Below are 22167 nucleotides of genomic sequence, written 5' to 3'. Positions count from 1 at the left end.
TGAGTTAGGATACGGACAGCAGAGTTTTGGATGATCTCAAGTTTACAAAGGGTTCAAGGTGGGAGGCCGGCCAGGAAGGCATTGGAATAGTCGAGTCAAGAAGCAACAAAGGCCTGGATGAGGGTTTCAGCAGCAGCTGAGCCGAGACAGGGGCGGAGACGGGCGATGTTATGGAGGTGCAAGTAGGTGGCCTTGGTGGGGGAGAGGATAGGACGCCAAGGTTGCAGAGTGATGGTCACAGATTAGTACCAGTAGACACACTGGATTCTCCTGATTCCAGCAATACAGTCAGTGGAAGCCAACTGTGTGAGTGTGTGGAAAAAATATAAATATGCATAAACACACATCTGCATCTCCTAATAGCTTTGACAAGAATGACACCGATATGCCTGGGAGCAATCCTAATCGCTAGTCAGACACCCTTGTTGGAAAGTATGCATGCAAGAATGTCAGATGAAGGCAGCATCATACTTGACTGTGATGTCTTCCACAGTCCAATAACCTGCTGCCACTCCCTGTTTCAACTCACACACGAGGGATGGTCAGTTGCTTGAAGAAGTGGCAGGCTGCCAGCAATGAGTAACCAGATCTCATCATGAGTCACTGCCCGCAAGAGGAGAACATTGGTGATGGGGGACGAGAATAATTTTCACTCTCAATTATACCTGCCTCACTTACTGCAGGCACACATCCAAGTTGTTTAGGCAAGCCAGGTAGTCTCAGCACAAATCACCATCCAGTAATTGTAGTTCTGTCGAAACATCTTGTGCAACCAGAACAGCAGCTAAATCACTCGGTATTGGCACATTTTTATTTTAAATGTAGCACAGTTTTCTAAATAAAAATTATATTTTTGAGCTTTCCCTTTGCCTCAGCAAGATTATCCACCGAGTATCTGAGCCATACAGGCAGGGAGGGTCCGAGGGTGAATTCCTGGTCAGTGCTGAGTTACCCGATCTCGGCTGGGATGGCAGAACTAATGCAATTGGCCCAAGGGCCTCCGATTTAGAGGGGGGGTGTGGTAAACCACTGCTAACTCTGTACATGTCTGTGTGGTAAACCACTGTTAACTCTGTACAGGTCCGGGCATGTCTCCGCCCCTGGCTCCACCCCTAAGCCCGGGTATAAAGGTGACTCACCACCCTTCCCCCGGGAGCTCTTAGGATGGATCCACTAGCAGAGGCATGCTCCAGTTCTTAGTCAATAAAAGCCTACTTCGTATAAGTTCAACTCGTAGTCTTTGGTGTTGTTGATAGTGCATCAATTTTATTGACTAAATTTTCGACATGGAGCAAATCTTGAAGCCGGAACGTTTAGACCTGGATCCTCAAGCAGCAGATGCAGCCAATAACTTTGAACACTGGCTGAGCTGTTTCGAAGCCTTCCTGGAGGCCTCCAGCACTACCGTCACTACAGATGACGCGAAACGGTTTGTCTTGAACTCACGGGTGAGCCACCGAGTCTACTCGATCATCCGAGACGCCACAACTTACGCGGCCGCCATCGCGATGCTAAAGGAACAATACGTGAGGCCTGTTAACGAGGTCTACGCCAGACACCTCCTGGCTACCCGAAAACAGCGCCCCGGGGAATCGGGCGCTGAATATTTACTGGCACTGAGAGTCCTCGGCCGGGCCTGTAATTGCAAAGCGGTGACGGCCAAGGAATGCACGGAAGACCTGATCCGAGATGCCTACGTAGCCGGCATCAGGTCCAACTATACTCGGCAGAGGCTGCTGGAACAGAGGGGGCTCGATCTGCGGAAGACGGTGGCCCTCGCTAACTCGTTAGACGTGGCCCTCCAGAACATGGACGCCTACCCCCCTGACCGGATGGCCACGTGGATGTCACGGGAGCAGCCATCTTGGGACCTGGTAAGGCCACAAGCCGCCAGCAGCCCAACTACAGCTGCAATGACCAGAGGCCAGAAATGCTACTTCTGCGGCCAGGCCAAGCACCCCAGACAGCAATGCCCAGCAAAGGACGCGACCTGCTCCAAATGCGGCAAGAAAGGCCACTACACGAGAGTGTGCAGGGCGAAATCGACCCCCAATTCCAGCAGCGCCGTGTGTGAACCATGCAGGCCGCCATTTTGGACCCCACCAACCACGTGTGAGCCGTGCGGGCCGCCATTTTGGGCACCACCAGCCGCGGGGGAGCCGCCATCTTGGACACCATTTCGGGACCAGGCCCCCGGCGTGGGCGAATACTACAGCAACCCACCGACCGCGACGATGGCCTCCATCACCCTGGACCAATCTAGGCCCCATCAACTAGCCAGGTCCATGATGAACGTAAAGGTAAACGGCCATGCCACAAATTGCCTTTTCGACTGCGGAAGCACGGAGAGCTTCATCCACCCCGACACGGTGCGACGCTACTCCCTATCGGTTATGCCCACACGCCACCAGGTCTTTATGGCCTCAAAGTCCCATACGGCGGACGTCGGCGGCTACTGTGTAGCGACTCTGACAGTGAACGGCGTGGAGTACAGAGATTTTAAATTCCTCGTCCTGCCACAGCTCTGCGCTTCCGTACTGCTAGGATTAGACTTCCAGTGCCATCTGGAGAGCGTCACGATGGCATATGGCGGGCCCCTGCCCCCACTTACAGTCTGCAGCTGGCAGAATTTAAACACGGCGCAGCGCAAAGTATGCAGCCTGTCCACCCTGAAGGTCAAACCCCCCCCGTTGTTCGCTAACCTCGCCAAAGACTGCAAGCCAATTGCTACTAAAAGCAGGCGGTACAGTGCCGGGGATAGGAGCTTTATTAAATCAGAAGTAGAAAGACTCCTGAGGGAAGGGATTATCGAGGGCAGCACCAGCCCATGGCGAGACCAAGTGGTGTTAGTGAAGACCGTCGAAAAACAGCGCCTGGTTATTGATTACAGCCAGACGATCAATCGATACACGCAATTAGATGCATACCCACTTCCCCGCATATCTGACATGGTCAACCAGATAGCACAATACCGGGTATTCTCGACGATTGATCTGTCGGCATACCACCAGCTCCCCATCAGGCCTGAGGACCGCCAGTACACGGCCTTCGAGGCTGACGGTCGCCTCTACCACTTCCTCCGAGTCCCCTTCGGCGTCACCAACGGGGTCTCAGTCTTCCAAAGGGAGATGGACCGGATGGTTGACCAGAACGCGCTGCAGGCCACCTTCCCCTATCTAGACAACGTCACCATCTGCGGCCATGACCGGCATGACCACGACGCCAACCTAGAAAAATTCCTCCGTACGGCCCAACGGCTGAATCTGACATACAACAGAGAAAAATGTATGTTCCGCACCACGCGCCTCGCTATTCTTGGCTGCGTGGTGGAAAACGGAGTCATCGGCCCCGACCCCGACCGAATGCGCCCCCTCCTGGAACTACCCCTCCCCCACTGCCTAAAAGCCCTGAAGAGATGCCTAGGGTTCTTCTCTTACTACGCCCAGTGGGTGCCCAACTATGCGGACAAAGCCCGGCCCCTCATCAAGTCAACCTCCTTCCCCCTGACGGCAGAGGCCCGTGCGGCCTTCACCCTCATAAAAGAGGACATTGCGAAGGCCACAATGCACGCAGTGGATGAGTCCATCCCTTTCCAAGTGGAGAGCGATGCATCCGACTTCGCCCTAGCCGCAACCCTTAACCAGGCGGGGAGACCCGTGGCCTTCTTTTCACGGACCCTCCAGGGCCCCGAAATTCGACACTCCTCAGTCGAGAAGGAGGCCCAGGCGATAGTGGAGGCTGTACGGCACTGGAGGCATTACCTGGCCGGTAAACGTTTCACCCTGCTCACTGACCAACGGTCAGTAGCATTTATGTTTAACAACAGACAAAGGGGGAAAATCAAAAATGATAAGATATTGCGGTGGAGGATCGAGTTATCCACCTACAACTACGATATCTTATACCGGCCCGGGAAACTTAATGAGCCCCCAGACGCCCTATCCCGTGGGACATGTGCCAACGCACAAGTCGATAGGCTACGGACCCTCCACAATGATCTCTGCCACCCGGGGGTCACCAGGTTCTTCCATTTTATTAAAGCTCGCAACCTGCCTTACTCCATCGAGGAGGTCAGGACCATGACCAGGAACTGCCAGGTCTGCGCCGAATGCAAACCGCATTTTTATAGGCCAGACAGGGCACACCTGATTAAAGCCACCCGCCCCTTCGAACGTCTCAGCGTCGATTTCAAGGGGCCCCTTCCCTCCTCTGACCGCAACACGTACTTCCTCAATATTATTGACGAGTACTCCCGTTTCCCCTTCGCCATCCCCTGCCCGGGCATGACCAGCGCCACAGTCATCAGGTGCCTCAACGACCTGTTCGCCATATTTGGCTTCCCCAATTACATCCACAGCGACAGGGGCTCGTCGTTCATGAGCGACGAGCTGCGCCAGTACCTGCTCGAAAAGGGCATAGCCACGAGCAGGACTACCAGCTACAACCCCCGGGGTAACGGACAGGTAGAGAGGGAGAACGCAACGGTGTGGAAGACCGCCATGCTCGCCCTAAAATCCAAGGGCCTCCCAATCTCCCGCTGGCAAGATGTCCTCCCCGATGCGCTGCACTCCATACGATCACTGCTCTGTACTGCCACAAACGCCACCCCTCACGAGAAGATGTTAGTCTTCCCCAGGAAATCCACCTCGGGGACATCACTACCGCCATGGCTGACGTCTCCGGGACCCGTCCTGCTCAGGAAACACGTGAGGAGCCATAAGACGGGCCCCCTGGTCGAAAAGGTTCACCTCCTCCACGCCGACCCACAGTACGCCTACGTGGCGTATCCTGACGGGCGGGAGGACACAGTCTCAATTCGAGACCTCGCACCTTCAGGTACCACCCGAAACACCATCGATCACCATCCACTACCTCCACCCACCACCACTACCCACGACGCACCACCGGGGTGTCTACCACGAACTGACGACATGCCGGTGCCATCCCTACCCTGAGAGGACGACACGCCAGTGCTCCGTCCCACGCAAGAAGCGGCCGCGGGCAAAGAACCGCCGCAACCGGCACCACGAAGATCATTACGGCAGACAAGACCCCCGGAGAGACTTTCGTATACGAACTTTTGAAACACTTCACCCCGCCGGACTCTTTTTTAAACGAGTGGTGAATGTGGTAAACCACTGCTAACTCTGTACATGTCTGTGTGGTAAACCACTGTTAACTCTGTACAGGTCCGGGCATGTCTCCGCCCCTGGCTCCACCCCTAAGCCCGGGTATAAAGGTGACTCACCACCCTTCCCCCGGGAGCTCTTAGGATGGATCCACTAGCAGAGGCATGCTCCAGTTCTTAGTCAATAAAAGCCTACTTCGTATAAGTTCAACTCGTAGTCTTTGGTGTTGTTGATAGTGCATCAGGGGGTGGTGGGGATTGGCTTGGTTTCTGCTCCTGATCACTTTCCGTCAAACCCTGAAAGCAATGTACCCATGTGGATGTTGGGTGAAATGTGCTGTCCCTGTGGTTGAATACCCTGATGCTTGTGATCTCCCCATGGTTGAATACCCTGATGTTTGCGATCTTCCCGTGGTTGAATACCCTGATGTTTGTGATCTCCCCATGGTTGAATACCCTGATGTTTGTGATCTCCCCATGATTGAATACCCTGATGTTTGTGATCTCCCCATGGTTGAATACCCTGATGTTTGTGATCTCCCCGTGGTTGAATACCCTGATGTTTGTGATCTCCCCCATTGTTGAATACCCTGATGTTTGTGATCTCCCCATGGTTGAATACCCTGATGTTTGTGATCTCCCCGTGATTGAATACCCTGATGTTTGTGATCTCCCCGTGATTGAATACCCTGATGTTTGTGATCTCCCCATGGTTGAATACCCTGATGTTTGTGATCTCCCCGTGATTGAATACCCTGATGTTTGTGATCTCCCCATGGTTGAATACCCTGATGTTTGTGATCTCCCCGTGGTTGAATACCCTGATGCTTGTGATCTCCCCATGGTTGAATACCCTGATGTTTGTGATCTCCCCGTGGTTGAATACCCTGCCAGCTCGCATTGTTCCAGTATGTGCAACAACCCCTTGAGTGAGATACGGATGGCACTGTGGAACACAATTTATCAGAGTCAACACCTTCAGGAAAAGACAGAGACAATAGTTGAGGAAAGCGAGAAAGGAGGTAGTTCTAAATACGGAAGGGATCGAAAGGATGTTCTGTGAAGCGCCTTGGGATGTTTGGGCGTTATATAAATGCAAGTGTTGTAGTAAAGTGCGTTCCTGTCGAGATTTGAGCGAATTAGATGAAACTATTTTTAAGATCGTCAGGATGATACCACGGGAAGGGAATGGATGAGACAATATTCTGATGCGCGGCATGTAATTCAAATCGCACAGAATAAAAGTTTACACTTTTCAAAAGTTACCTGCGCCAAAAATGGAAAAATTGCTTCCAAATTTTCATCCAAATGGCCCTAATATCTCTTTTTAGGTGGATCAGTGAAACTAGAGTAGGGGAAAAAAAACATTCTGAGTTCGGAGTTTGACAAGAGCGCCTGTAAAGAGAAATATGCAGCCCTGCCCATCCCCCACCCCAAAAAATCCACAGAAGAATTCCTTGCTGATAAGACCTTTATCCTTCTATTATAGCAGGGCACAGCTTAGGCAAACAAGCGGCTCCTGGCGAAGCTTTGCGCTCCCAGTCACATGGGGGGGAGTAAAAAGGAATGGGCTCGGACTCAGTGCCCGACACAGCCACAAAGCGAATCGACCTTTGGGTGACAGGTGTCCCCTCTGCACATCTCACTTCCTGATAAAGCAGAGCATTGCCACCCCACCCCCCCCTACCTAAAAACACTGCCGGGAAAGTTTAATAGATAAAGCGCCAGCAGATCCCACAAACAACTCCTGCGACTCGGTGCGAGAGTTGGAGCAAGACTCGTTAACTATTTCACGGCGGCTGCAACTCAAAACACGCTTCAATAAAGCCTTGACAAGAAAGAGACGAGAGAAAAAAGATCAGAGATGAGATGTGGGGGGTGGGGGTGTATCAGAAACTGGGAGCTCTGGGATACAAGTGATTGGGGTGAAAATGATGTTTATTAAGCTATTTGGAGAACCCCCTTTACTAATGACAGAAACTGGCGAGGGACCTTCTCTACTCCACTCTCTGTTTAGGAAAACCCGCGTCTTAAATGCCAGTCTGCTCACATTATTATTATTTTTAATTATTATTAATTATTAATATTATGTCTCCTAACTACAATGCAAGTTAAACAAGCTGCAGTTTCCCACAAAACAATGACCGCACTGAAATAGTTCAGTGGTTTAACACCGAACCCTGGGGTGTCCCGAGGACGCGACACAAGGTGCGATATTTGGGAGTCGCTGGTCGGTAACGTTTGACAAAGAACAGACACTCAATAATGAAACGTTCACGGTCTAAACAATCCCCCAGTGTTAGAACGGCACGGCGGCGCCTGAATCGGGCTGAAGCTTTTAAAATCCAAACTTTTAAAAGGAATTTACAACAGACCACCGCCCACTGGGTCCCTCCCGCTGAAGTCAAGGTTATGTTTCAGACTCTCATCACCAGAAACAACCCGCTTCATCAGTTACTAGTTTCAAACATGTTATCCACACACTCACATTTCAGCAGGTATATATATTTTAAATAGAACATTTTATTCTTACTCTAAATTTCTAAAGCGAAACCGGTTTACATTCCACCTCACTGGAAACGGCTGCGAAGGAGGATTTGGATGTGTAACACGCTCTTTTATAAAAAATGAATGAAAGTTAAAACAAGCCACGGCAATAAAAACGGAAATGAATAGCTCACGAGTTTTGCAGGGTAGATCCCTTCTTTTGCAACATTTCACCTGCTGTTAAAAACTATTCCCTCTGGTCCCAGCCATAAGCAAACCTTTCTCTCTCACTCTCACTCCCGATCCCCACAATGCACTCACAGGTAGCGATCCTGATCTTTCAACTGTTGGTGCAAAGCCACCGAATATCCGAAGTAGCTGCCTTGCGGTCCCTCTTTAATAATCGGATACTTGACATCGACGTTAAAAGCAGAAGAGATTGCCACCGCCGCGGAGAGGAGGTGAAGTCCCAGCTGAAAGTGACGAGCTGCAAAAGGCGCCACCATGTCGATTTCCAAGGCAGCGTTAGTTGCAGTTGCACGGTGATAGTGCGGGGCCCCCGTCTCCCTCCACACCCTGTACTACTGTACACGCCTGTCCTTCAAACCTGCGCATGGATCAGGCTTCTCTTCCGGACACAATCACAGACACTCCGCACTTCACCCAGATCTTAAAACGGCTACTCCGCGCCAACAAGGCTTCGCCCTTAAATGTCATCCTGCCTTTCTTCAAGGAAAACCACGACCGGGTCAAAGAAAGCACGCGATCGCGCCGACTGCCAAGTTACCTGAGCAGTCATGATTTTAATTTCCATTTGTGGGTCCCACCAGCTCGGGACTTGGTTGGCAACTTGATGCAATTAGCGGAGGATCTGCAAATAGCGAGGAATAATTAAGCTAATCAAAAATCTAACCTCACCCTAATGGTAGGTTAGGAGCAGATTTAAGGTTTATACACCTTGTGAACAGATTGACAGCAGCCAATCTCCAATCTGGAACTACAGATTAATTTTTAATTAAAATTATAAAAGTAAGGTAAGTTGGAAACTGCACCTAAGCACAGGCACACAACAGGGGGAGGTGAAGAGGGATTGGTTCCCCCATCCACCCTATTTTTTGGGGGGCATAGGTTATGTCCACCCCAAAAATTAACTGGTGGAATCGTTTCCCACATTACAGCAGTGACTACACTTCAAAAGTACTTCATTGGCTGTAAAGTGCTTTGGGATATCCTGGGGTCGTGAAAGGCGCTATAGAAAGGCAAATCTTTCTTTTTGTTGCATCTAAAAGCGCCAGTTCCCTAAGGCTGCTGTGATCCAAAAGCACTTTCCTAACAGAGTGGCTCAGATGGGCAAGTGTGTGACCATGGCTCCTCCAAACCAACTCTACCTGTAATTGTCCTCTCTCTTCTCTCTTAGGCAGTCCCTCGGAACCGAGGATGACTTGCTTCCACATTAAAAATGAGTTCTCAGGTGACTGATGAGTCCAATGTGGGACCTGCAGTCTCTGTCACAGGTGGGGCAGACAGTGGTTGAAGGGGCGGGTGGGTGGGGTGCTTGGGTTGACGTGTGCTCCTTGCGCTGCCTGTGCTTGGCTTCCGCTTGCTGCCGGCAAAGAGACTCGAGGTGTTCGGCACCTTCCCGGATGCTTCTCCTCCACTTTGTGCGGTCTTGGGCCAGGGATTCCCAGGTGTCGGTGGGGATGTTACACTTTTTCAAGGAGGCTCTGAGGGTGTCCTTGAAGCGTTTCCTCTGCCCACCTGGGGCTCTTTTGCCGTGCCGGAGCTCCGAGTAGAGCGCTTGTTTTGGGAGTCTCGTATCAGGCATGCGGACAATGTGATCCGTCCATCGGAGCTGATCGAGCGTGGTCAAAGCTTCGATGCTGGGGATGTTGGCCTGAGCGAGAACACTGATGTTGGTGCGCCTATCCTGCCAATGGATTTGCAGGATCTTGCGGTGGCAGCGTTGGTGGTACCTCTCCAGTGCTTTGAGGTGCCTGCTGTACATGGTCCATGTCTCTGAGGCATACAGCAGGGCGGGTATCACTGCTGCTCTGTAGACCATGAGCTTAGTGCCGGGTTTGAGGTCCTGGTCTTCAAACACTCTCTTCCTCATCTGTAATTGTGGTTCTTTGCTGAAAAGGTTTATGCTGCAGTTACTGTTGCAAGCGCCTGTCATATCGTGAAGCAGCCAGTGTGGCGCTACTTCAGCGGAGCTATTACAGTGCGCTCTTCCCAGGACTTGAGATTACTCCCTAATACAACAACACCAATCCTTTGCTACAGCAACATAAACATTCTAGGAGAAAATCAATACAATTTGTTTTGGCAGGAGGTATAGATCAGTGAATGAAAGTAATTCAGTAAAGATGCTGAGGAATATTCGGGTCCTGCCTGACCATTAAATGCACACAATTACAACAGTGACTACACTTCAAAAGTACTTCATTGGCTGTAAAGTGCTTTGGGACGTCCTGGCAGGTGCGGGTGGGGCGGGGCCCTTTTCCAACAGGGGCCGTTTGCCTGCGGTGGGGTTGGTGCCTGCAGTGGCACACAAATTCAACAGGGGGCATCGCCCAGCCTAGCTGCAGAGCGGGAAACATCGGTGCTCGTTTGGTTTGGACTGCTGGAGAGCAGCATCTGTGAGGTAGGTCTCCACATTCACCTTGCTAAATGCCTCCTCCTTTATTCTGACAGCAGAATCATTGACCCATGGACATGCTTAGCCCTGAAGCTCTGCTGACTATAATTCACTCCAACACAATTGTTATTTTATGTTTACTAGCTGATCTTCTGTAGCATTTGTCATGGGCAAAAATATTCCACAATTTAAAAATATTAAACAAGAAAAATAATTTCCACTATTATTCCCTACTTATTTATATTTTGTTTGGTCTCTATATCTTTTCCTTCATGGAGTGTATGCAAGATAGCTTTCTAGATCAGTATTTTGAGGGACCAACTAGGGAACAGGCTATTTTAGATCTAGTATTGTGCAATGAGAATGGGTTAATTAATAACCTTGTAGTAAAGGGACTTTTAGGGAAGAGTGACCATAATATGATAGAATTTTATATTGAGTTTGAAAGTGATTTAGTTAAATCCGAAACTAGGGTCTTAAATCTAAACAAAGCAAACTACATAGGTATGAGGGGTGAATTGGCTAAGGTAGATTGGGAAACTACATTAAAAGGTATGATGGTAGACAAGCAATGGCTAGCATTTAAAGAATTAATACATAATTTACAACAAATATACATTCCTTTAAGGCACAAAAACCCCACAGGAAAAGTGGTTCAACCTTGGCTAACAAGAGAAGTTAAAGATAGTATTAGTTTAAAGGAAGAGGCTTATAATGTTGCCAAAAAGAGTAGAAAGCCTGAGGATTGGGAGGATTTTAGAATTCAGCAAAGGAGGACCAAGAAACTGATAAAGAAAAGGAAAATAGAATATGAGAGTAAATTAGCAAGAGACATAAAAACAGACTGTAAAAGCTTCTATAGGTATGTAAAAAGGAAAAGATTAGCAAAAATAAATGTGGGACCCTTACAGGCTGAGACAGGAGAAATTATAATGGGGAATAAGGAAATGGCAGAAAAATTAAACAAATACTTTTGGGCGTGATCTTACCTTTCGGTGCAAGTTGGGAGCAGGTCAGCTGACTTGCATGTTGCGATCCCGCCCCCAACGATGCCCAATGCACAGACTCTATTTTGCGTCAATTGGCCTTGTTTAGCCCACCCTGAGGGCTTGCCGGCCAATTAAGAGAAAGCTGGTGTCAGATGATGTCAGTTGATGACGCATCATCTGCCGGTTTTCTTAAAGGGGGCATGCTCATTTTTGTTTGACAGATGATTTTTCAATGTTTGACAGCATTGAGGAGCTGCAAACACTGCCAATCACTGTACAAAGGTGAGCCCTTGCACCCAGGCTCTCCAGAGACTCTTCTTAGGATAAAACAGATGGCAGCTGCAGGTGATGTTACAGAAGTGATCTGTCACTGGTGAGAGAGGTTCTCCCAATGAGGTGGGAATACACAAACACTTCAAACCTTATTACCTACAGAAAAGTCCAAATGCATTAAAAATGACTTTACCAGCATTTTCTTACCTCTGAAACTCACCAGTGTACCATTGGATCCTTCACACCACTTCTGCAACTGTCATCAATGAAGAAACATTACAGCAGACTCACAACACGCCACACTTACCTGGCGTGGTGTCTGGATGTCGGGAAGCCCGCAGTCGACCTGGCAAAATTGAAAAAAGCCTCTTAACTGCCTGTTAACTACCTGTTAACAGGCAGTTAAGTGCCTATAATCCTCTTCCCGCCACTAGGTGTCAGGTCCCTGCGCAAATCGGGCCCCGACACTTGAGAAGATTGTATGGAGGTGGGTTGACAGCGGGTTTGGGACCCGCTGTCAATCTTTTCACTTTTGCCAGCAGTCCCGCCTTCAAACCTGCCCCCTGAGCGGCGGCAAAACTCCCCCCTTTGTGTCTATCTCCATGAAAGAAGATGCAAAAAACTCCCCGGAAATAGTGGAGAACCAAGGTTTCTAGCGAGAATCAGGAAGTGAAAGAAATTAGTATTAGTAAAAAAATAGTACTGGAGAAATTAATGGGACTGAAAGCTGATACATTCCCTGGACCTGCTGGCCTACATCCTAGGGTTTTGAAAGGGGTGGCTATAGAGATAGTGGATGCATTGGTTGTCATTTTCCAAAATTCCATAGATTCTAGAACGGTTCCCACGGATTGGAAGGTAACAAATGTAACCCTGCTATTTAAGAAAGGAGGGAGAGAGTAAATGGTGAACTACAGACCAGTTAGCCTGACATCAGTAGTAGGGAAAATGCTAGAATCTATTATGAAGGATGTGGTAATAGGACAGAGTCAACATGGATTTATGAAAGGGAAATCGTGTTTGACAAATCTGTTCGAGTTTTTTGAGGTTGTAACTAGTAGAATAGATAAGGGGGAACCAGTGGATGAGGTGTATTTGGATTTTCAGAAGGCATTTGATAAGGTGCCACACAAGAGGTTATTAAACACAATTAGGGCTCATGGGATTGGGGGATGGACAGGAAACAGAGAGTAAGAGTAAACGGGTAATTTTCAGGTTAGCAGGCTGTAACTAGTGGGGTACCACAAGGATCAGTGCTTGGGCCTCAGCTATTCACAATCTACATCAATGATTTGGATGAGGGGACCAAATGTAATATATCCAAGTTTGCCAATGATACAAAGCTGGGTGGGAATGTAAGTTGTGAAGAGATTCAAGGAGGCTTCAAGGGGATATAGACAGGCTAAATGTGTGGACAAGAACATGGCAAATGGAATATAATGTGGAGAAATGTGAAGTTATCCACTTTGGTAGGAAAAATAGAAAAGCAGAGTATTTTTTAAATGGTGAGAGATTGGGAAATGTTGGTGTTCAGAGGGACCTGGGTGTCCTTGTACACAAATCACTAAGTCAACATGCAGGTACAGCAAGCAATTAGGAAAGCAAATGGTATGTTGGCCTTTATTACAAGAGAATTTGAGATGAGAGTAAAGATGTTTTACTGCAATTATATAGGGTCCTGGTGAGACCACACCTGGAGTATTGTGTACAGTTTTGGTCTCCTTACCTAAGAAAGGATATACTTGCCATAGAGGGAGTGCAATGAAAGTTCACCAGACTGGTTCCTGGGATGGGGGATTGTTCTATGAGGAGAGATTGAGTAGACTAGGCCTATATTCTCTAGAGTTTAGAAGAATGAGAGGTGATCTCATTGAAACATACAAAATTCTTACAGAGCTTGACAGGGTAGATGCAGGGAGGATGTTTCCCCTGGCTGGGGAGGCTAGAACCAGGGGTCACAGTCTCAGAATAAGGGGTCGGCCATTTTGAGAAGAAATTTCTTCCCTCAGAGGGTGGTGAATCTTTGGAATTCTCTACCCCAGAGGGCTGTGGAGGCTCAGTCGTTGAGTATATTCAAGACCGAGATCGATAGATTTTTGAATTTTAAGGGAATCAAGGGATACGGGGATAGTGCAGGAAAGTGGAGATGAGGTAGAAGATCAGCCATGATCTTATTGAATGACGGAACAGGCTCGAGGGGCCAAATGGCCGACTCCTGCTCCTATTTCATACGTTCTTATGTTCTTATGTTTTTTAATATTCAGTTTGCAAGCCTTAGTTTTAGATTCCTTCTATTGCTTTAAGTTGGTTTGTGCAAAATTACATTTATCTTTTTATTTAACAACCTGCATGTTTGTTTTCAAATGATGTACTGGACTCTTAACAATATTTATGATTTAATCCAAGTTTCTTTTTAATTACAACAATGCATTTATTTTAAAGAAGGGAAGGAAAGGGCCAGAGTGGGAACGGCACTAAAGCAAGGATAGCAAAAGTTCCACGGTTTAGAGTGGAAGAGAGCCTGGAGGGAGAGCAGCAAACAGGGGGCTCATTCAGTAGGGAAAGCAGTGGTGGTAAGCTTTCTATGGGGACCTGCTGCAGAGTGAGTGGGACCTACAAATTGTGAGACTAGGCACGGAAGCAGGAGGCAGCTAGTTAGGGGTTCAGGCTAGTTGAAGGAGCATGGAAGCCTGGGGCCTTGGGCTATGAGAAGGCAATGTTACATCAGACTCATGATAGGAGTCCTTGTGCATGCATTGTGTCAGAAGGTGAGCTGTTTAGTACTAACAATGTTGCAGTGCTGGTTCAGAATATCAGGAGAGTAACGACTTACAAGATGTGTCAGGCCGTGCATGGGAAGAGGGCAAAGCTGTTGGAGCAATTGAAAGATGGGATGGGTAAGTGTGAGATTTCTTTTTCTGAATAGTTGATTTTTTAATGCATTTATCATAGGGGAAGTCTATAGATCATCTAATGTGGAAGGGAGGTGGAGGAAGAAATATACAAACAAATTAGGGAAATGAGTAAAACAGTAGAATAATAATCATGGGGGATTTCAACTACCCCAAAATTAATTGGCCAGAAGAGGTAGGTAAAGTGGATAAGGGAATGAAGTTCCTACAATATGTACAGGTCTCCTTTCTCACCCAGTATGTAAGAAGCCCAACAAGGAAGGATTCGCTACTGGGCAGCACGGTGGCATAGTGGTTAGCACTGTTGCCTCACAGCGCCAGAGACCCGGGTTCAAATCCGGCCTCGGGCGACTGTCTGTGTGGAGTTTGCACATTCTCCCCGTGTTTGCGTGGGTTTTCTCCGGGTGCTCTGGCTTCCTCCCACAGTCCAAAGATGTGCGGGTTAGGTTGATTGGCTATGATAAATTGACCCTTAGTGTTAGGGGGATTAAATACGTGGGGTTACAGGGATAGGGTGGGATATGTGTTGGTGTAGGGGTTATGGGGATCGGGTGGGATATGTGTCGGTGCAGGCTCGATGGGCCGAAATGGCCTCTATCTGCACTGTTGTGATTCTGTGAACTTCTGGATCTCATAATGGGGAATGAACCAGAGCAGATAACAGAAGTAAAAGTAGGGGAACATCTCAGCAGTAGTGACCATAATATAATACACTTTAAGATAATAATTAATAAGGATGTAAGCATGACATAGACCGGGGTAATAGATTGGCGAAAAGCCGATGTTGAGGGGCTGAGAATAGAATTTGGGATAATAAAATGGGCACCAATATTGGCAAATAATGATGCAGAACAGCAATGGGAAACATTTAAAGTGGTGTTCAACAGAGTTCAGGAAAAATATATTCCGCTAAAATCAAGAACAAACTAAACACGAATGAGACATCATGGATGAATAAAGTCATAAGGGAAAAACTGAGGGTAAGGAGAGAGACATACACTAAGTACATGGACAGCAGGGAAGAGCATGATTGGGAGAATGTGAAGAGATTAGGAGAGAAGTCAAAAAAAATTAGGAAAGCAAAGAGGAACTATGAAATTAAATTATCAAGGAACATAAAACAAAATAGTAAAATATTCTACAGGCACATAAATAATAAATCAAAGTTGGGATGGAAATAGGGCCTCTATGGGATGGACAGGATAAAATCACAGGTAGTGATAGCGAAATGGCAGAAATATTAAATAATTACGTGCTTCAGTATTTACCAGGGAGATGGATCAGGAGGACATGAATTCGGAAGATGAGATTAGACATAATATAACCGCACTTAAAATAATAAAACGAGAAGTATTGGGGCGTAATTTGCGGCCCCTACGGGTGCGCACGTGCCTGTAAGGGCTGCGCAAGTTCCAGGTTTAGGCATGCGCTGCGCATGTGCTAAAACCCGGAACTTGCGACCTGTCAAGAATTTTCTTGACAGATCACCCTCATCCGCGGGCAGAGAGTTGCACTATTTGCCGACCCTCTGCCCGGTGAATGCCCTTGAAATTCTTACACCTGGTAAAAGGCGTAAGGCCTGCTTTTACCAACGCAAGAGTTTTAAAAAACAGAAAACTAAAATTTTTATATATATTTAAAAACCTGTGAAGTAAGGTAAGTTTATTTTTAGCCCCTTTAAAACATGTAAATGTATTTTTGAATTAAGTTTTTGTTTTAAATATTTAATTAAATGCCATTTTAATTAATTTTAAATATATGATTTAACATTTTTTTATTGGAAATATAGAGGTATTTTTTGGGGTATTCCCATTCATACTTGAATGGGGATCCCCTTCTTTTATTGGTTGGGCCAGCCCACGTGATCCTATAGGGCATTTGCGAACCGCATGCGCCCCTGAGATACCCAGGGAGGCCTAGGACCGCAAATCTCTGTACCTCCCGGATCACCAGGTAGACGTGAATTTTATTTGTGGATCGGAGGCATTTCCCCACGGGACGCCTCCGACCGCAAGTTCAGGGCCATTAAATAAACTAATCAAACACAAAGAGGATAAAACCCCTGATCCGGATGGATTATATCTGTGCATTTTAAAATAATTTAGAGGAGGTAACAATGGCAATATTACACATATTTAATAATTCATTCAAAAAAGGTGTACTGCCAGGGAACTGGCAGATAGCTAACTTAATACCTATATTTAAGAAGGGAGCTAGAATATGTCCAGGGAACGATAGACCAGTCAGCTTAACATCAGTGGTAGGAAAAATAATGGAATCCCTACTAAAGAAGAAAATAGAAAAACAACTAGAAACCAAAAATATAATAATGAATAGTCAGCATAGGTTTCAAAAGGGAAAGTCTTGCTTGATCAACCTCATTGAATTCTTTGAAGAGGTAACAGAGAGAGTAGACAAGGATAATGCAGTAGATGTAATTTATCTAGATTTCCAAAAGGCCTTCGATAAGGTGCCACATAATAGACTAATGAATAAGGTGTCAGTGGTCTAAATGTCCACCACCTGTTCCATTCTATGCGCTCCAATTATGTGTGAATTTTGCCTTTAAACACAAGAGCAGTGGGGATTGAGAAACACTGACTTAGTCCATGGAAATGGTGTCCTGTAATACATTTTCTTTCCTACCCGGTATGTATAATGTAACCCTGCTATTTTCACCTCTAATGCTTTATGTGCCACATTCTTGCCAACATGTTTCTGTCAGTACAATATTCCAACATAATATCTTTACCAACAGCAAAGTCCCATCATGCCCAAATATTTAATGCTCTATTTTACAGTAATAGTAATATTATATCTTACCTTTGTTCCCTTGTCAAGCAACTTGTGTCTTGATCTAGTAATTGACACAAGGATGTCTTTGATGTGTTCCCTCATGCTTGATTCCACCATTGTAGCCATTCTCCCCTATCAAAGATGTTCTTATGACTTTCCAAAACCGAGTTCACCAGGGGTTGCTAAGAATGTGGTTCTCATTGCTCCTTTTGAGCCATTTTCTACCACAGTGTATTCTCCACAGCCAGATTAATGAACTTTACGACATTTATACTCTAAGTGGCCTACTCGCAGAATGGTATTAAAGAAATATTGGCCCAGAAATTCGGGTCAGAGGCTTCCCGTGGGTGCAAGCCTCCGACCTGCACTTATCTAGCGCACCGGCCGTTGAGCTGTGGGCCCACGTGGGATTCCAATCCTGGGCCTGCTCCAACTGCCGGCGCGCAGTGCTTGCGTATCCCAGGGGCGCAGTTAGTTCGAAGCGTCCCCTGGGATCACGTGGGCCATGGATAGCCAATGGTAGCAGGGAAATGCCCATTCATAAAATTGACAGGAAGAGCTGTCAAAACTATAAATACTATAAGCCCCAAAACATCACTAAAACTTCAAATAAATTAATAAAAACATCACATTTTAAAAATAACTATAAATTACATAAAATAACTATTTTAAACAATAATTTAAATTTTTGAAAAAATTAATTACATTTTCTAATGGGGCTAAAAAACAACGTACCTTTCTTTAAAGTATTTAAAAATAATAAACCTGTGGAAAAAATGTTTTAATTTTAATTAATTCACCACTTACCTTGTTAAAAGCAGGCCTTGCGCCTGCTTTTTAAAAGTGTAACTCCTGGAGACTTACCCTCCCAGAGAAAGCTGCAAAAAAAACGTAAGTTCCAGGCGCACGTTCGACCTCTGAACCCCTTCCTTTAAGGGAATGGAAGTTCCGGTTTCCCGCGCATGCGCAGCGCATGCACAAAACTGGAACTTCCATTGGGCCTACGGGTGAGTACCCCGTGCATACTCACCCGTGGAGACCCGAATTTCTGGGCCAATATTATTGTATGAGTTCCATGATTGTCTTTTAAACAATTAAAAAATGGCATGTGGTTCATTAATTTCTACAAAAACTAGCATTTCACCATAAAATAGGAATGTCAACCCCAAAGGGTTGAAATTTTTCAGTGTGCCCATTTTAGCCTCTTAGTTAACATATTGGTCCAGAATTTGCGGTTGTAATGACAGCGAAACTGTCAGGGTTCACCGTCATTACTCTGTAAAACTGAGCAACTTCTGGCATCTGCACATGCACAATTAAACATGGAAATCCACAAGTTGCTGTCAGTATACCCTGTTCCTCCACAGGGTGCACGGTTACAGTCCTCACAGACGGAAATCAATTAGAAATCACTGAATTGATGTGAACTTCCACTTTTTATGCTCTAATCTCACTATAAAAATTCTTGAAAAAGTTAAGCCTTGTTGATTGAGGTGTAATTGAGTTTTTAACGGCATACTAAATCATAATTACTACTGAACAACCTCTCTGGCCCTGAAAAACTAATTTTATATTTGTGGAGTGCCATTTTCTCCATTCCATGATAAAATTTCCATAGATTTTTAAAATAATTAAAACAATTTTTTTTTTTTTTAAGTTTATGATATTTCAGCTTCTTCCTTAATCCCATGGGTATGTCCCAATCTTTATTTCACTTTCTGTAAAATTATAAAAAGTGAATGATAAAACCTGTTTTTTACTTCCAGGTTTGCGACCTGTGAGAATTCTTCAATGGGATTGGCTGCTTAGCCTGCTTGACGACATCACAGTTGCTGGACACCAGAGATTCCCTATAGATGGCGCCAGAATGAAATTAATGTCGGGAAAGGTGAAATCGACGCCACATAGCCCGCTAAAAGTTTATGCGCAGCTTTCTTCGAGATCAGCGGCAAGCGATGTCACTTCACCGCTGGCTGCAAAATATGGGCCATTCACACCAAATTCCTGTGTGCACTCCTGTTTCAAAGGATTACTGTTGCAGCAACACAAGGGTAAAACTGGCCTGTCTCACCATGGTCTGAACTCCAACTCATGTTCCCTATTACTGGGAGAACAATCCAATGCCTGGCGAATTGGATGTAATATCTCCAAATTTGCAGACGACACAAAGCTGGGTGGGAGGGTATGCTGTGAGGAGGATGTCGTGAAACTCCAGTATGATTTGGACAGGTTGGGTGATTGGGCAGAAACATGGCAAATGCACTATAATGTGGATAAATGTGAGGTTATCCACTTTGGTGGCAAAAACAGGAAGGCAGACTATTATTTGAATGGCAATAGATTGGGAGAAGGGGAAGTGCAAAGAGACCTGGGTGTTCTTGTGCACCAGTCGCTGAAGGTAAGCATGTAGGTGCAGTAGGCGGTTAAGAAGGCAAATGGTATGTTGGCCTTCGTAGCAAGAGGGTTTGAGTACAGGAACAAGGATGTCTTGCTGCAGTTGTACAGGGCCTTGGTGAGACCGCACCTTGAGTATTGTGTGCAGTTTTGGTCACCCTATCTGAGGAAGGACATTCTTGCCATGGAGGGAGTGCAGTGAAGATTCACCAGGCTGATACCTGGGATGGCAGGAATGACGTATGAGGAGAGATTGTGTCGATTGAGCTTATACTCACTGGAGTTTAGAAGATTGAGAGGGGATCTCATCGAAACCTATAAAATTCTGTCAGGCCTGGACGGACTAGATGCAGGAAGGATGTTTCCAGTGGCCAGGGAGTCCAGAACCAGGGGTCATAGTCTAAGGATAAGGGGTAAGCCATTTAGGACTGAAATGCGGAGGAATTTCTTCACCCAGAGAGTGGTGAACCTGTGGAATTCTCTGCCACAGAGGGCGGTGGAGGCCAGTTCATTAAGTATATTCAAGAAGGAGTTGGATATATTTCTTAAGGCTAAAGGGATCAAGGGATATGGGGAGAAGGCAGGGACAGGGTACTGAATTTGGATGGTCAGCCATGATCTCATTGAAATGCCGGCGCAGGCTCGAGGGGCCGAATGGCCTACTCTTGCTCCTATCTTCTATGTTTCTATGTTTCTATGTCACTTCACCGCTGGCTGCAAAATACAGGCCATTCACACCAAATTCCTGTGTGCACTCCTGTTTCAAAGGATTACTGTTGCAGCAACACAAGGGTAAAACTGGCCTGTCTCACCATGGTCAGAACTCCAACTCATGTTCCCTATTACTGGGAGAACAATCCAATGCCTGGCGAATTCAGCTTTCACAACAATAGAAACAGAGAGTGTTAAAGGATCAAAAATCAGTGTTGCTTTGGCTCCACAACCAGTTTACCCTGTGATAAATGTTCTAATGCCTCATGCTTAAAAACCAAAATGTCAGACAGATTATGAGGTCCAACACTTGCAGTCTGCAATCACACTGAAAATCAAAATCCAGCTTTTATTTAATGGTAGCTTAACTGTCAAGACCATATTGATCCCCAGAAATGATCTAGACTACCAATGTGCTTTTTTCAAAGCATCAATACAATTCAATATATAATACAATTCAACTAAATCAATATTTTGAAAAAAGTCACCATTTAATTGACAGTGTGTGCTATTATCCCATTCAACGAGGAGATTTTAAAAGAATGAATAATTTATTTTAAAAAGCACCTGCAGAAATTTGACTTCAAGGTGTTAATCAAGTTCCTAAAAATCACTCAGAGGAATTGCGACCACTAAGATACCTATCTGAACGGGAAGAGGGTTGCACATGAAATGCACACAAAATTACTTTGGGGCAGCCAATATTTCAAGTCCTTGTTACATCCGCTAATGGGTTTACCACATGACTGCATTCAATCTCCAACAAGCGCATCTCATTGAATGCTATATTAATCATTTCACATACTACATCTATTATTGAATTTGAATGATAAAAATAATCCTTTGTTTACTGCTCCTGATTATTACCATTTCCAAATGATTATAGATGGGTTCAATTTCAGATCATGAGCATATCTAAACTGTAAGTGGTTTACTAACCATTGACATAAAAGAAAACGAGATATACTGTTATGATAGCAGGCATGGCTTGTAACTGGTATGATGAACATGTAATTGCCTGTAATACTCAGTGTGCCTCAGATGGCAATTAATCGTAAATTCATAGTAACAGTTAGAATCTCACCAACTGTTCTTCTCTTCTTAGGCAGTCCCTCGGAACCGAGGATGACTTGCTTCCACATTAAAAATGAGTTCTCAGGTGACTGATGAGTCCAATGTGGGACCAACAGTCTCTGTCACAGGTGTGGCAGGCGGTGGTTGAAGGGGCAGGTGGGAGAGGTGCTGGGGTTGACATGTGCTCCTTGCACTGCCTGCACTTGGCTTCCGCTTGCTCCCGGTGAAGAGACTCAAGTGTTCGGCGCCTTCCCAGATGCTTCTCCTCCACTTTGTGCAGTCTTGGGCCAGGGATTCCCAGGTGTCGATGGGGATGTTACACTTTTTCAAGGAGGCTTTGAGGGTGTCCTTGAAGCGTTTCCTCTGCCCACCTGGAGCTCTCTTGCCGTGCCGGAGCTCCGACTAGAGCGCTTGTTTTGGGAGTCTCGTATCGGGCATGCGGACAATGTGACCCGTCCATCGGAGCTGATCGAGCGTGGTCAAAGTTTCGATGCTGGGGATGTTGGCCTGAGCAAGAACACTGACGTTGGTGCGCCTATCCTGCCAATGGATTTGCAGGATCTTGCGGAGGCAGCGTTGGTGGTACCTCACCAGTGCTTTGAGATGCCTGCTGTACATGGTCCATGTCTCTGAGGCATACAGCAGGGCAGGTATCACCGCTGCTCTGTAGACCATGAGCTTAGTGCCGGGTTTGAGGTCCTTGCGTCTGTGCTCACTCGTAGGTCGAACTCCAAACCATCGTCAACACCTTCACTGAAGCGTACG

At 46.3% G+C, this 22167-nt stretch overlaps 1 protein-coding gene across 1 annotated transcript in view; it reads right to left on the bottom strand.

Annotated features, from left to right (window-relative positions):
- itga3b (integrin, alpha 3b) overlaps positions 1-8219 on the bottom strand; it is a 213534-nt gene extending 205315 nt beyond the window's left edge. The window contains exon 1 of the mRNA XM_085966312.1: positions 7937-8219. Coding sequence (XP_085822438.1) covers positions 7937-8121 — 185 coding nt within the window. The 5' untranslated portion in view covers positions 8122-8219. The remainder of the gene's footprint in view (positions 1-7936) is intronic.
- Positions 8220-22167: the final 13948 nt, after the last annotated feature.

Source organism: Somniosus microcephalus, chromosome 24, assembly GCF_052327205.1.
Source record: "Somniosus microcephalus isolate GS21.2 chromosome 24, FLI_Smic_1.0, whole genome shotgun sequence".
Taxonomy (NCBI): Eukaryota; Metazoa; Chordata; class Chondrichthyes; order Squaliformes; family Somniosidae; genus Somniosus; species Somniosus microcephalus.
The sequence above is the reverse complement of the archived record's forward strand: the minus strand, read 5'-3'. Positions and strand labels throughout refer to the sequence as shown.